At 33.8% G+C, this 16,130-nt stretch overlaps 1 protein-coding gene across 2 annotated transcripts in view; it reads right to left on the bottom strand.

Moving 5' to 3' along the window:
* LOC118189561 (calcitonin gene-related peptide type 1 receptor-like) overlaps positions 1–16,130 on the bottom strand; it is a 501,544-nt gene that overhangs the window by 292,784 nt on the left and 192,630 nt on the right. For both annotated transcript variants that reach the window (XM_035360181.2, XM_035360189.2), the window contains exons 2-3: positions 4,129–4,295; positions 2,489–2,679 (exon numbers count right to left, since the gene is read on the bottom strand). In XM_035360181.2, the coding sequence (XP_035216072.1) occupies positions 2,489–2,679; positions 4,129–4,295 (358 nt within the window). The remainder of the gene's footprint in view (positions 1–2,488; positions 2,680–4,128; positions 4,296–16,130) is intronic.

Genomic DNA, 16,130 nt, shown 5'->3' with positions numbered 1-16,130 from the left:
GTTTTGCTTATTTCAGTTTTGATTTGTAATTGAAGTTCTAATTTTTTTGTTGTTGTTGTTTAAAGTGGGTTGTAAGTTTAAATTGTAACTTTTGTAAACTTTTAAGTTTTTGGTTAGGTTGCTTTTAAAAGTTCTGAGTTGAAGTTGTTTAATTTTAATTTGAGTTTAGGGACTTAGATTTTTGTTTTTGTTCTAGTTGTTTTGACCCTTAAGGTTGTTTAACTTTTAACTTTAATTTTTATTTTAAAACTTTGCTGTTGCACCTTTGTGTGTTAATTTTTTTTTCTTAACTTTGAGTAATTTAATTGGTATCCCTCTTTCTTTTAACGTTAAACGAATACATACTTTCTGACTGGCGGTAGAAGAAAAATAATTTGATTCTATTTGTATTTCTTTTGGATAAATTGTGTTTAGTCTCAATGGGTGGCTGAGGAAACAATTATTACAGTGCTGACATTTTTATTATGTATTATAATGTTGTGTAATTAGTAGCTTCATTTTTTTTAATTTACTAAAGTCATTTTGTATTAACTTAGTTCAGAGATTTTCACCCCTTGCCCTCTTTCCTTCAGCGGAAATTCTTATCAGCAATTGTACTGCACCCCAAAATTCCTTTCTTCTAAGCGTTCCACCATGTGTGGGGGGCGAAGTGCTTGATAGTTTTACCATGTGGGTTTCACGAAAAGGGGACCCTGTTTTGCTGGACCAGGCTAGCAGGGTGATGTTCTACAGCATACTTATGGTGGGGGAAAATATACGTTGAGACAGAAGATCTGCATTATCGACTGGGACCCTGGAGCGAGGCTAGTTTCTTTCCACCTGTTTCCGCCTGCAGTTGTGATGACACATTGGTGTGGCCTTGGAAGTTGAACGATGGAATGGATGGAATGGCGAGAAACGGCTCCTTTTGGTAGTCGGGAAACCCTTTCCCGTGAAGATCCAGAGTGTGGGTTGCCTTTTTTGGCTTTCTGCTAGTCACCATTTACGCCAAGTTTTCAAAAAACGCGCCAGCTACTAAAACGGCTGCGCAGTGTTTTATCGAAGGAGACAGGGAGAGACGGAGACGACAGAAGAGAGACGGAGAGGAGGAATGGATCGACCCTGACATTTTTTTTTTCTCTGAGGCTTCAGGCAGCTGCAGCGACTAGATGAGACCTTCTTCTATCTTCTGCCTGGCTGACCCCGAAAGTTCGGGAAATATACATCATACTCGATATGCTAAGCCGTGAAGGGAAACTGAAGTGACTCCTGAACCTCTCAGTAAGGGACTACAGATGATAACCTCAACGAACCTTCTTGACGGAATTTGCTGTTTGAGCGGCAGAACGGAGCCAGACCGCGACGATGTTGATATCATATCTTGTTTACTTTCAGTTACGCTAACTTCTATCTTTTCCTTCCCATAGTTATGCCGAAATGCCTGTAAAGATATCCCGAGTCATATTACCTTTTAAGTCTCAAGATTTTTGTGTGAAATTTCCTTTATGGTGTTGGGGCCCCCACTAACCCTGTTTGTTTAAAGGTATGTTTTATTTAGTGTTCTTCAGCTATGTTCAATAACCAGCCACCACGTTTTAATTGTAACACAATAGTGAATGTCATGACTCTCTTTTTATGTTTTGTAATCATAATATATTCCTACCTTAAATAAACGTAAGTTGATTTTATTCTCCTGTTTGTATTTATTGTAATTATCTTTTACACTGGACCTTAAATATAGAACGGGTTAACAATATTTTCACAATGCAATTATTGATTTGTTTACAGATTTTGTTTTTATGTTTCACTATGACTGCTCACAATACTTAGTACGTTATTGTTAAAATATTGATTGATATGTTCAGTTAAGTGACTTATACACACAGTTACCTACCGCATAACACAGAATGAACTTTTCTCTAGTTGTTTCTCAAATATGGTGTTCATTTGTAATTATTAAGTATGAATTTATGTTGTTTATATAACATTAGCAATGGGCAATACAGAATATAATGTCGATTTGTTTGATCGTTTTGATAGATAAAGGAAAACTACTTTATGCAACTTCTGAAATGATCGTTTATTCGTATTCCAGAAATCCAGGAAGGTTTTTGGTAATTTAAAGTTCATTGAGTTTTTGAATAGAAGTACATTTTTTTCTGAAACTTAAATCACTGTTTTGCTACTTTTCATTAAAAGTAGCAAAACAGTGATTTAAGCGTAAAAGGTATCCAGCAAATTGTAATAAAAATTAAAAAATAATACCCAAAAAATCTGAAAATGTTCGATTTATTTGACTTTTGCTGGACAATCCCCTATTCGCAAAGTCTTCGAAACTTACAGAAATACTTACAGCAAAAATACTTACAGAAATTCATACCGCAATAAATGGTTTACTGTAACGAAAATTTTAATATTAGATAGCCCAAAATTTAATTTATATCGAGAGTAGCTGGCAATAAATTCTATTTAATTAATAACCTAGCTAGATGTAAAAGCCAAAACTTACCTGAAACTGGCAGAGGATCCGATGTTATCTTGTGGCAGCATTCGAGTGCTGCCCTGCAGCAAGCCATCCATTTCCTTACAAACAAATCTGACTGAAATGTATCGTAAACTGTTTGAGTCGTATTGTCAGGATCTGCAGCATAGCTCGTGTTTGTGCCATTGTCAAACAGCAATCCGTTTCTTGGGTTATATCTAAAAATTTGAAACGTAAAATACTATATAAGCTTTTTGAAATAAGGTTAAGTTTTCTTACAACTAAAATGAAAACAATAGATTACAAAGAATGTTCGTGCGGTTTTGGAGAATAGTTAATTTTGCGTTAGTATAGCGAAATTGATTCTGATGACATCATATGTTTACATTCCTTTCAAACCTTATTCAGTGGGTAGTTGTTCAGTGCATCGCACCTTTCGTTATCGGTTTTGTTGGAAGTGCAAATTTTGAAAGAACATTCATTGGAAAAGGAAAGGCATATTCTTCCTTACGAGTACAAACTTGGCAAACAAAGCAGTAGAGGGCGTTAGAAGAATATGATCCGCATTTGGAGAGACGGAACTAAGTGAAAGGACTGCTCAAAAGTCGTTTAGCCGATTTTCTTCTGGAGAAGAGAGCCTTGAAGACAAGCCTCACGTTAGTCGTCTATCCCACGTTCGACAAATTCATGTTGGAGGAGGAAATCACGCAGAAACTTCATCAGACCCGGCAGGAGTTGGCACACAGATTTGGAGAACCTGACGAAACCATTCGATTACATCTTCATGACCTTGGGCTGACATGCAAACTAAGCAAGTGGGTTCCTCAAGTCTTGTTCGAGGAAAGCAAATTCCAACGGTTGAACGTCTGCATGTCCTGGCTGTCGTGCTATAATAAAGTTTCGTTCTTAAACAAAATTTTGGACCAGCGCTAGTATAATCCACTATGAATATCTAGAAAGTGGAAAATTCATAACAGCCGCCGAGGTCTGCTCGTCACAAGTGCAAAGAATTTCAGTTGCACTGCGCCACAAGTAACTAACATTCGTCAACAGAAGATGAGTTCTCTTCCTGCAAGATAATACCAGACATCATACGGCAAAAGCGATAAAAGAGGTGATTAAAACCTCGGGCTGGGATATACTGCCTCAGCCACCCTATACCACGGACATTTTCCCATCGGATTAACTGCCCATAAATAACCACCTGAGGAAACAGCAGTTTCAAAAACGCAACGATGTCACAGAGGCTGTATCACAAATTTTCGATTCCAGAAAAAAAGGATTTTTTAAAATGGGCATTTATAAACTTGTTAATATTTTTGTAGGCCATGATTGACGAAAATTGCATGAACATTCTTGGTTAAGATTTTAAATACGAAAATGTTCTTTTTTAAATCTTACTAAGTTATAAAAGATCAGCTGTAGTGCTGCATGATAGGCTAGTCACTGAATTTAGTCATACTGGAGTCTGAACTTCTGATAGGAATAAAACAGCTATTTATTACTCTTTGAGCTTCTTTATCAATAAAATAAGCATCTAATTTGTCCTGGTGTACAAAACAAATAAAATAAAAGCGCAGAACTGCAGCGAAAGTCACTGAATGCAAAATAGAAATTTAATTAATAATGATTTTACTGTTTATAGATATATTATAGTATGTACATACTGAAGTTTTCGATCACTAGAAATAAAAGCCCAGGGAGGCAGATAGAAGTAACATCGAGCACATGTATCCAGTTTAAAAGCCTCGAAGGTCAAGGCAATGCCACGTTCTGTTCGGCAACGCACAGGGATGTCTGTTCCATTCTCAGCCCAGCAATTCTGGAGGCAGATCTGAAACAAAATAATGAATTAGGGTAATTCAATCACCCAACTCTACAATAAAATCGCTAATAAACTTTAGTAATATTTGCTTAATTAGATTGTTTAAAGGTATTATTAAGATAAACTACCGAACTGTTAAGAAGTCATGTATCTTTAAAATGTCCAAATACGTCAAATATTTTAACAAACCTGAACTCATATTTCAGTATCTTTTGTAATAGCTTTGGTACTTTTACTTTATTAACATTTCATGCGTACTCACCATACCTTTAATTAAAACATGAAATGTGACGAGTCGAAATTTTTACACACTTTCAAGTTTAATTACAGTTATAGAAATTTTTATGTCAGAAACACAATAACTATTCATTTTATATTGATATAATGTTTGCAGAATTCATCAAAATTTCTTCACGTTCTAATCAACCAATTTAGTGATGTCGTGTACACAAGAAATAAAATCACACTTATATAAAATTATAACTGCAGACGTTATTATCTTGGAATCTTGTAACAACATTACGTTCTTAAAAGTAATAAATGTATAAATAGATATACTAATATATTAACTTTTAAATGCATTAACTTTTAAATCACATGTAACTATATATTTGTATACAATTGTATACAGAAGCATTTATATAGATAGTTTAATGTCAGGAATTCGTTCAAATAACAGATGTAAAGAAATCATATGGCCTTTTAAGTTTCGAAAGCTTAGAATAATGTTTTTATTATAATTTTGGTTCTAGAGAGAATTTTTACATGGAATTTACTTTAAAATGCTTGTAAAAAATCGAATTAAATATATACCATTAAAAATTTCGATTTTTAAAAACAATTTGAAGGTACCCGGCTCCTTAAAATACATTATTCATCAAAAGTTAAACTTTTAAAAAGCATTATTTCAAAAATTTATGTGTGAGAAAATGATTATTAATTTATAAAAAGTTATCTTTCCAAAAAGAAAGAAAAAATATATAGTGCTTTATATGTTCGCAAAATAAATATGTATATTGCATGTCTGTTCTTGTTCGATTTGAGTTCAAGCAGGACTCTGTATAACTAACAGGGGGAAACAAAATGACAATCTTAATACTCACATGAGGGGCGATAACATTGATAATTTGTGGTCTATATAAAAGCAATAAATGCATTAAATCGGGGTCTCCTAAGAGACGACACTCCCAAATGTTAATGCGACACTGAGGCGTGTTAATTCGGACTCTGTAATCAGTAAAAAGGCCATTAAAATAAAAAAAGACCAGTACTGCACCGATGAGCCGTACTTACAATTACAATTATGTATTTGTACCATGACGGTTCCATGGTATATATATGTATATATACATGTATATATATATATATATATATATATATATATATACATACATACAGATAGATGGATAGATATTTTATAATATCAGTATATGTCATACAAATTTAATTAAAATTTGTCCATCACATCTGGAGGTAAGCGATGAAATATGAAAATTTTCTGAATATGTTCCTTGACTAGATAAACGGATAATCGACGAAATATGAAATTCTGAGCGCCAAAGAAGAGCAGTGCAATAGGGAAAACGTAGAATCTTTGTCTTTCCCAAGTAGAATTAGGTATGCAAGCAGAATCTATGTATCTATTGAAATATGGCCTGCTGTGGAAGTGCTGAAGTTGAGATATCACACTAAGGTTTACATTACACCTTAGTGTAATGACTTAGTACTGCCTTATTTCTGTAAAAAAATTATAACACTACTATAAAAAATAAATGCACAACTTAGTACAACTACTTACAGGGGTTGGACAAAAATATGGAAACACCTTTAAAAAAACATGTTTTTTTGCTTAATATGGTGTAGGAAACCCGTTGCCATCCAAAACAGTTTGCAGTCTTCTCGGAATGGATAAATACAGTTCCTGTATGTTTGCCAAGGGAATATTATACCATTCTTCCTGCAAAACGGTACAAGTTCAGATAACGATGTTGGCGGTGGATAACGAGAACGCACTTTCCGTTCCAATGTAGACCACAAAGGTTCGATAATATTCAGGTCTGGTGACTGTGGTGGCCAGGGGAGATGGGACAACTCATCCTCGTGCTCAGAAAACCAGTCCTGGACAATGTGAGCTGTGTGAACAGGGGCTTTGTCGTCTTGGAAGACACCATCACCATTGGGGAACAAAATTTGTATAATGGGATGAACTTGATCGGCCAAAATGTTCACATAAGTCTTGGCGGTGATGTGCCCTGACACAGTTATCATGGGGCTAGCAGAGAACCACGATATGGCTGCCCAGACCATAACAGAACCCCCGCCATATTTCACTCTTGGCAACAAGCAGTCTGCATTATAGGCTTGAGATGGCGTTCTCCAGACGTAAACTCGGCCAGAAGTGGGAAACAATGTGAAAGAAGGCTCGTCAGACCATATTACTCGCTTTCACTGCTCTATAGTCCAGGCTTTATGACTTAAAAACAAACTTTTCCTGTTACGGGCATTAGCATCACTGATGAGTGGCTTCTCAATTGCAGCACGGCCAGCAATTCCCTGTTTATGAAGCTCCCTTCTAATTGTTTTGGTACTCACAGGGTTCGGTAACACAACATTCATTTCAGCAGTAACTTTTGCAGCTGTGGTCTTCTTATTTTTCGTCACAATTGCCCTTAATGATCGTCTGTCACGATCACTCAGGACACACTTTCGTCAGCGCTGTGATTTAGCAGATGATGTTTTTCCGCTTTTCAAATATGCGGAAAAAAATCTTCGATACAGTACCTCTTGAAACACTAAACACCTCGGCTACCTTGCTTACGGAAGCACCTACCATACGTGCTCCAACAATTTGCCCACGTTCGAAGTCTGTTAACTCTGACATAATGCAATGACAACCTCACATAACAGTACTCCGACAACAACTGAACTGTTTAGCACATTTACGAAGTTGTATAGGTGGCGTCAGTAGTCAAAAACGCCAGCGCCACCTACATATTTCATTAAAATCAATCTTTCTTTTCAAACATGCATTTCACAAGGTGTTTCCATATTTTTGTCCATTCACTGTATTTCTCTAATCTTGATGTTTTATTTAAATATCATTTTCAAAGTAGAAAATGTTGAACTTCGATAACGTTTTTAGAAGTCAACACAAAATGTTCTCACAAAACTATGAAAAATTATTTCTCAAAGTTTGTTAATTTCTATTAGTACCTTTCTACTAATGGAAAAGTGGATAAAGCCTCTAAACAGGAGTTATTGAATTTGGGTTCTAATACTGGTGTGTTGAAGGTTTTCCACATGTGTAACGTAAATATGATCCAGTTTCCTTAAGAAGCACTCTAAGGAGGCATCCCATCCTATAAGCGAAGGGCCTTAATGCGCCTTGCGTTAATCTAATGATCCAATGCCTTATTAGTCTTTTTGATGAGAGTAAGCTGCTAAATAATTTTTCAGAGGCCGACAGTATTTTCTCCTTGAAACCCGAGAATTAAATATAGATAAATATGTTATATATATTCTGCTTTCCTTTCTTTAATAAAGTCCTATTTTAGGTCCTATTTAGGTCCTTTGAAAATGAATTTAACAAAAATACAAAACTATAGATCTTAAGCTAACTAATCTCTGTTCAAAGGATTGTCATTTTACATGGGAATCATTTTTCTCAGTGATTTATGCCTCTGTATTCTTTTAGAATATTTTCTTTCCCACTCCATTCATACAAAGGGGATTTTATTTGAGCATTCTAAACTAAGCCCTCATCGAGTATTCTGTCTTTTCTTCGGAGTGATCTAATTTTCAAGCAGTAAAACTTCCTTGCTTAGGTAAGTGGATTTTCCCTGCACTTTGCCTGGCGTGTCTTTAAAAAACAGCCAGGAAATCTTCCGACGTGAAAGCTTAGGATTTGGTAAGCTTATCAAGGAATAAAACGTAGATCAAGTGGAGTGTTTGAAATAATCGTAATTTAATAAAGTTTATAAGTTTAAACAGACGTTAAACCTTCTTTTCAAAAGTAGTCATTCACTTAAGTTTATAAATTACTTCTTCTTAGTACTTAAAATATTTATATTTTCTTTTATATAAATAATTTATTTGAAGTATTAGAATGTGTTTTAATATAATATCAGTGTAATGAATCTAGATGAGGCAGATAAATGCATCAGATTTTGGTAAACAGTGAATTATAACAAAACAATTACTGGATGTGCTTCGAATAGGCTTCAAGAGATAAATGATATTTTTTTTTTCGTCATTTTATAGAAACGGAACTTTTGCTTTTGTCAGCTCATTTCCATCATCAAAGAACGTTCTTTATTTATGAAAATCATAATTTAATAAATTATGTCAACATTATGCTAAAAATACCATTTCTCGAAATAACTATTTATTTAATGCTTCAGAATGTTAAAAAACAAAGTTAGTAATTAATTTTAAGATGACTTATGCTGCTATCTGATAAAGTGAAAGGCTTAGCTTTGTGATAGTTAACGGTCTATGGTAGTTAGCGGTACAGATAGCCATGCTGATAAACCTGTGTTAAAATCCCTAAGAAGACATGGATTTTTGTAGAGTGTCTTTGCACCATGGATGCACTTAAAATATTCTCGAACCAGAAATCCTCTGGAAGAGTTGGTGGTAGAAGACTTTTATTTTAGTCTTTCAGGATTTCCAAAGTTACATCAAACTACTACATCAAACTTTTAAAAAACTGCCAAAATTCTAAAATCTTTCAAGAGCAAATTGCTTCAATGGGTAACATCCCTATACGCTAACAAATAATATATCACTTGAAATTTCAGTCGCAATTTAGGCTATTAGCTTTAAAAAAAACCTTTTGTTTGTTGTTTTTCGCAAGCAGGATGAATTTTGTATTAACTCAGCATTATTTCGCAATGCATAAATTTGCCATTTTATTCAAATCTTCTTTGGCAGTTTCAATGTTTTACTTCTGACGTTGCCCATTTTGTCCGAACTCAGAAGCTATGATGGTCTATTCACTTCTGATAGTAAACGATTGCATTTTCGGGGGAGGGGCAAATCATGTTTCCAAGACAAAAATAATTGCCTTGTTATGTTCACGATAATTTGGAAAAGCCTCTTTAAGTGTTTGGGGAATCTTTCCAAGAAAAAGAACAAAAGAATGTGTTACGAAGTAGTGCTCAATCATAAATCTTCATTTTGCCTATGAAAAACTCGCTTATGTCTTGCCTGAAACAAAAGTGACGGAAAACGGAGATACCTGATGTCTAAAAAGGGTAAGTAAGGATTTATCCAACATCTTCTCTTACCTGGAGAACTAACACCTTCCTTGATGTCCATAAAGACGCTCTATCGGAAGTATATAAACATCAGATTCGTATATAAGTATTCAAGTGGCAGAGGTTCTGCTCATATACAATAGTCTTTTACGTTTACGAAGTAATACATTAGTATACATATGAAAATACGGTGTATATACAATGCCTGCAGTAATTCACATAAATATATGTACAAATACAATATACTCAAAATACAGCTAAACAAACATAATAATATAATTAAATAAAATACCTAAATCATAAGAAAATTAGACAATAAAATTGCAAATTATAAATCTGCAACCACTTAAGAGCTTAAACTAAGTACAAAATAAATAAAAGTTTTCAATGCAAACGTGGGTTTCACTTATAATGATATTAGTCAAGTTATATCTAAATATTGAAAATTATGTTTCACATCGCATATATTGTAATTATTATAATACAAGGTAAAATGCATATATTGTAATTATTATAATACAAGGTAAAATGCATATATTGTAATTATTATAATACAAGGTAAAATGTCATTACTACGTTTAATAGTTAAATATCTATGTCAGGCTCTTAGAAGTTTATTTAACGTTCTTTGAATAGTTCTTTAGCACTTTTCTGTTGTAATTATCACTTCTGAACTTTATTGATGGCTTCACTCTGTTCGACAAATATCTTGCCATGCAACCGAAACAGTAATGATTGTATTGCAGGTATTGATGCACGGCTTTTGATAATAAATGGGTCCATATTGCAGGTCGATTGACATAAATTAATGGCAGCTGTAAGTGGACAATAAAACGCCTAATGGTCAAGTGAGCCTTCTAGTCCGCAGGCACATGTGCTTGTACATTAGATGGAAAAGCGATGAAAATAGATTGGAAAGGGGTCATGCCCCGTAATAAGTGTTAGTTGTGAGATGGCTATGTGTTTGTTTCAGCTAACTTAGGAATGAAACTATATGTGCGTCTGGTAGGTTTCTCTTATATTTCATTCTATTTTCCGCTGTTGTGTTGCATTTTCATAGAGAATTCGTTTCAGGTGAGAAGAAAGTGATGGGATATTTTTGCGCCTCTGCTGCATGATTACTGTTTGCTTCTTTAGATAGTCTATTCCCTGCTTCGAAACCTATAAGACTTACATGGGCGTTAAATTGTATAAGTTGTATATAGATCTGATAATTATATTGTAAAAGACATTGAATATTTACTATTAAGGGGCAGGTATACTTGTGATTCAATATTGCGAATAAAATAGACGTTTTGTCGATGTAGATAATTGCATTTCCTGATGCTGCTTTAATTGCGAAGTAGATGGCTGTTTTAATAGATAATGCTTCAGCAAGAAACATACTATTAGTTACCTAGGGATGTCTTTTCCAGGTATAAATTTGCCGTTTGCCCTGTAATCGTACAAAAGCACTGAAAAGTTTTTCAGTAGTTTTGGAGCCACCTGTGAATATAAGTGTCTCTTGCATAATATGATGACTTGATTATTATTTTAAAGATTTGATTATTATTTTAAAGTTGATAGTATAAGTTGCAATTGTAATTTAGATTGATATAATACTTGGAGTAGCATAGTGGTGCCATACGTTTAAATATTTTGCCATTTGTTTAAAGAAACACAATAAGTTCCCCATGTACCACATAGTATCGAATGGGGCTTACAGAAGTATGAAACACAATACAAAATAAACAGAAGGAAAAACTAAAATAAAATTAAGGATGATTACAAAGTTTCACAATGAATTGACAAAAAGTGTTAAAAGCACTTCTCTCGGAAATAAATTGGTAAAATTCTGGAGGCCAGTTAATATTAAAATTTTTCAGTCCCAGTTTCAAGACTTTTCTTTCGTTTTTATATTTAGGACATAGAAGGAGCACATGTTCAACATTCTCCTCTCCACCGATGCTACAATTATAGCAGACTCGGGGCTCAAATCTGTTCAAATAACTTTTGAAAATTCCATGGCCAGTAAGAAATTGGGTTAATTTATAGTTTGTATATTTATAGTTAAAAGTAGTTTTGTTGTATAGTTTGCATATTTATAGTTGAAAGTTGTTGAAATTTATAGTTTGTATGTTTATAGTTGAAATTGGGTATATTTATAGTTTGTATTAATAGTTCGCCATTAATAACCATTTTAGAACTTACACAATTTAAGTTCTGATATGCTGATTGTGACTTTGGCATCAACCTGAACAAATTATACAAACGTTTAGCGTATGCTGTTGGAGAGGAATTGTACATTTATATTTTTCATCTTCATTTAAGCCTTTTTTGGTTATGAAGGAAACTGGATGTTTAACTAATTTTTCCTCATTTCTGAACAATTATATCTTACTTTTTCATTGTTAAGTCCCTTTTATTATAATTAAAAATTTTACACAATTCATTTCTAAGAATTTTGATTGATATATTTTTAAATCTCAATTCAAGCTCCAGCATATTTTATAACCTTCCTTAAAAGAAGTGGCATCTGTTGCCCTAAGGCTCACCAGCGGTAAAGTACCTCAACAATGTTAGTTCGATTCAGGGTTCGAATCCTGGTGAACAGACTGGCAATTTGGAAATTTTCTTGATTTTCACCACGTGTAACATGTATACAAACAGTTTCTCTTAGAAAGTTCTTCGCGAAGGCATCCCTTCCCTCACGCAAGCAACCCACGAGTGCTTTGCCATAACCAAATTAAATCAAACCAAAAACCTGCTGCTCGCAAAAGTATTTTCCTGAAAAGTAACGAGCATAATGGGAATTGTTCTTTCAATTTATGCAATATTTAGGGTTTTCTTTCTGTTAGATGCATTACCAGAGTTTATGGCAAATTATTCTAGGGCGGTCTGCCTAAATTAAGATACATTCTTGGAGGGCTTTCTTTCCCACACACACCACACACCATCCTTGCTATGTATTCAAAGGACACAGCATGCATCTCAAGGCTCAATCTTGCAAGCATTACAGAACTACATCATTCCACTGGAGTGCTGGCTTTGTGCCTGGAATATCAAAATCAATGTGTGGAAATCTGATGCTGTCTTGTTTACAATAAAAGAACAGGAACATAGATTCCAGTCTTCATGTATCTATGTATAACACACCAATCCCCTGGACTAAGCAGGCCCAATATTTAGGTGTTATTCTTCATCACTTCCACGCTTGGTCCCCACACATCACACAAATTATTGCCAAGTTTCGAATGCGTAAACTTACAATTGCCACCTTAATTGCTCGAAACAGCCTTATTTCTACTGATAATAAGATACTCATTTATAAGGCCATATTGCATCCCATCTCGACCTATGCCTCTCTGGGGTTATGCCTGTAAAACATCTATCCGAAGCTCCAAACTGCTTAAAATACTGTACTTCGTGAAGCGGTGAACTGCCGGTGGTTCATTAGGAACTCCGGTGATTCAACGTGAATTTAAAATTCTTTAAATTAATATGTATATGGAAAAACTGGCTGAGATATTCTACCGAAAAATTCTGAAAAATCACAGAAGTTAATAATGATACTATACCCATTCTAAATTAAGATTATAATGAAATAGTAATCGCAAAAAGCCAAAGGCGGTCTTAGAACTTATAACTTGATTACTTTTATTTTCTGCTGTACTTGTTTGTTTCTCTTTTACTGCTGTAGTGTAATATTTTGTATATTTGTGTATTGAATGCCATAATATCTTAAGTCCCACCGAAACATGTTTTTGCAATCACTGGCATTTGTTTACTAACTCTGTTTCGCTCTCGCAAACCGCACATTCCACCTTCGTATTGATGCTTGCAGTTTCTCCTAGTCCATAATTATTAAATTATTGACAAATGGTAGTTAGGTGTAGCACGTGGCTCTTTGTTGGTCCTTTGCCGTCATCTCAGAAGAAGCTATGTCAAAGTAATGTTACTCTACCCTGCATAAAAAATGCTAATATGCATTTATAATACCCTATCCTAGATTTTTTACACTTCACCATCTATTACTTGTTCGAAACTCTACACTTTCGAAAATCGTCTACTGTGTTATATCAGGTTAGCGTCTCCACGCAGGTGACCATCAACGACGAATGCACTTCACCTGAGCCGTGAAGCTTCTATAAGGAAAGTGGCTCGTATTCACGTTATATTTAGAGAAAATCATATATACCATCAGAAAAAAAAATCTGCAGAAAGTCTAATCTGGCTGAAGGCGACCTCGTCATGCGCGATGTATATAAGAAAAATTTTGATTTGGTAATCGAACATGCAACTAATCAGAGCCGTCATTTCTAAAACAGACTGCACCATTAATGACTAAATAATGAATAAATAAATTAATTAATTAGATTGCACCATTAAAGAAAATTTAGAAGAAATTTGTTTTCAAATTTTGATTGTAGACATCATTTTCAAGTTTCTCAATATGGGATCATGATTAGGTGCATGAGCAATATCCATCAATCAGTAGATATGACCTAGTAGAATATCCTTTTGATTGTAATCTATATCTGACAGCCTGCGATTTTATTTTCCTTTTCAGAGTGGACTATGGAAAGGATACGAGGGAAAAAACCACATAGTTTGGATGAATTCGAAACAAATGAAAATCTCCGTTGTGTCCAATACAGTTGCTGTTGCATATTTCAAATAAGAGCTTCAAGATTATCTCCCGCTGTCCGATTGGAATCGTAACCACGGGAAACACAGCTGTAAAAAAGATTAAGTTGCTTAATCCTTCTACCCCTTCACTTCATTCCTATTTAAAGTGTTTCGCTTCATGAAAAGTACGCGAATGAATAACTACAGTTGAACTACAGTTCCATTGACGTAAAGAAAACAAATGCTGTACGGGATGATGTCACGAATTACGATTTTTAATTGGGGAGGGGCGATGAACTGCCTGTTTCAAAGTAGCAAACTTTACCAGTTGTTAATTTTCTTCAAGGAAGCATATATTGAAGCTCTGTGAAATTTTTAAACGATGGCAAAGAAAGTCTCAAAGGATGGGGTATTTATGTACTGCAATGTAAAACAAAAGGGTTAATAAATTGACAAATAACAATAATTTTGAATCAAATATACAAATCAGATTTCAGATACCGTGTAAATTGTAACATAATATATAAAATCATTGACTGAATTCTATATATGCCATAAATCATTTTTATGCTAACATGTAATTATTAAATTATTGACTTCACTTTGCTTTCAATTCAAGTTTTAAGCTAATGCTTCATTCGAGGCATTCCAAGTTAATGCTAGAAGTCAAAATCTGAATTCTTTTAATTCCCTTATAATATGCACGAATGCTATATAAGCTGCTCGAAAATTAGCTTACATGCTTCATTTTCTTAACTGTTGTTTCTAAACATGTACTTTTAATTGCTACACTTTTCAAAATAAGAATAAGGATGATTCTGGATGTGCAGCTTTAGCATAGCGGATAGGAAAGTTTTGTAAATGAAAATATGAGTTTTTATATGGTCTTTCTATAGAAAGAAACGTGCTGATAAATGAAATAAAAAATGTTCCACACCTTCAAGTGTAATATGCAAAGAGAAGAGATTAATTAATATTTTCTCAAGGCTATGTCTGAAGTGCTGTTTTTGTTAATTAGTGTTGGTTTTTCTAATGTGTAACCTTTAATTGCCAGCCGAAGTTATCTTAGTTTTGTAAATGTTCTTTTCAATTTAATGAAAATTCAGAAAGTTTTTAAAAGAATATTTAATTTCCTTTGAAAATATTCCTTGAAATGTGATTTAAAATAACAGCTATGTTTTCTAATATCATCATGAATTTTTCTCGTGAAGTACGAAATCTTTTAAATAAAATATCGATACTAATAAAATATTTGATAAAATACTCTTTACAGTTGGACGTCCTTGTTGTACGATCTACAGAGACGGTATAAAAAGAAAAATTTTGTTTTTAACCTAATTTTCACCAAGTATGGAAACTGTTATAAAATTCTTTATTACATTTTATGAAAGTCTGTATATGAAAATAATGCTTGTCAATATTTAAGAGAAAATAAACCGTGAGGCTACATTTTTCGAATATTCTGTATAAACATAACGTTCTTACAATTCAGCTGCTATATTTATCCTTTACGCTATAATACTTCTGTTTTACTACTATTAAAACTTCTATTAAACATTTAATTTGTACATATTTGCGAAGAACTAGACATATTAATTAAATCACTTACAGCCGTTAAAATTACTCTCCTCCCCACGTTACGACTAAGCAGATCATTTTTTACATGACCTCGCTGATTTTTCCAAGAACTTCATAACTTCGAGGTGGAAGGTTTTCCTAATTAAATTAAATTTGCTTACATCGTTATCATCGTTGATTGGGAAATGATTGCTGGGGAAAATAACGATCCATTGAGGGTAGAAATGAATTCAGCGTGCAAAACGTAATTGGATTACTTACTGCTAATTGAAACCAGAATAAATAATCGCGATATTTTTCCGAAAGGTGATGAGCTTGATGAGATTTTTTAAGATTGTATTTAATGTTATTTCAGTTATGCAAGTATATATTTTACGTGAATGACGATGAAAGTACCTAT

The sequence above is a fragment of the Stegodyphus dumicola genome, chromosome 7 (genome assembly GCF_044657685.1).
Source record: "Stegodyphus dumicola isolate Sdum_Otavi_A_Nest chromosome 7, ASM4465768v1".
Taxonomy (NCBI): domain Eukaryota; kingdom Metazoa; phylum Arthropoda; class Arachnida; order Araneae; family Eresidae; genus Stegodyphus; species Stegodyphus dumicola.
This window is presented reverse-complemented; position numbering and strand designations above follow the sequence as displayed.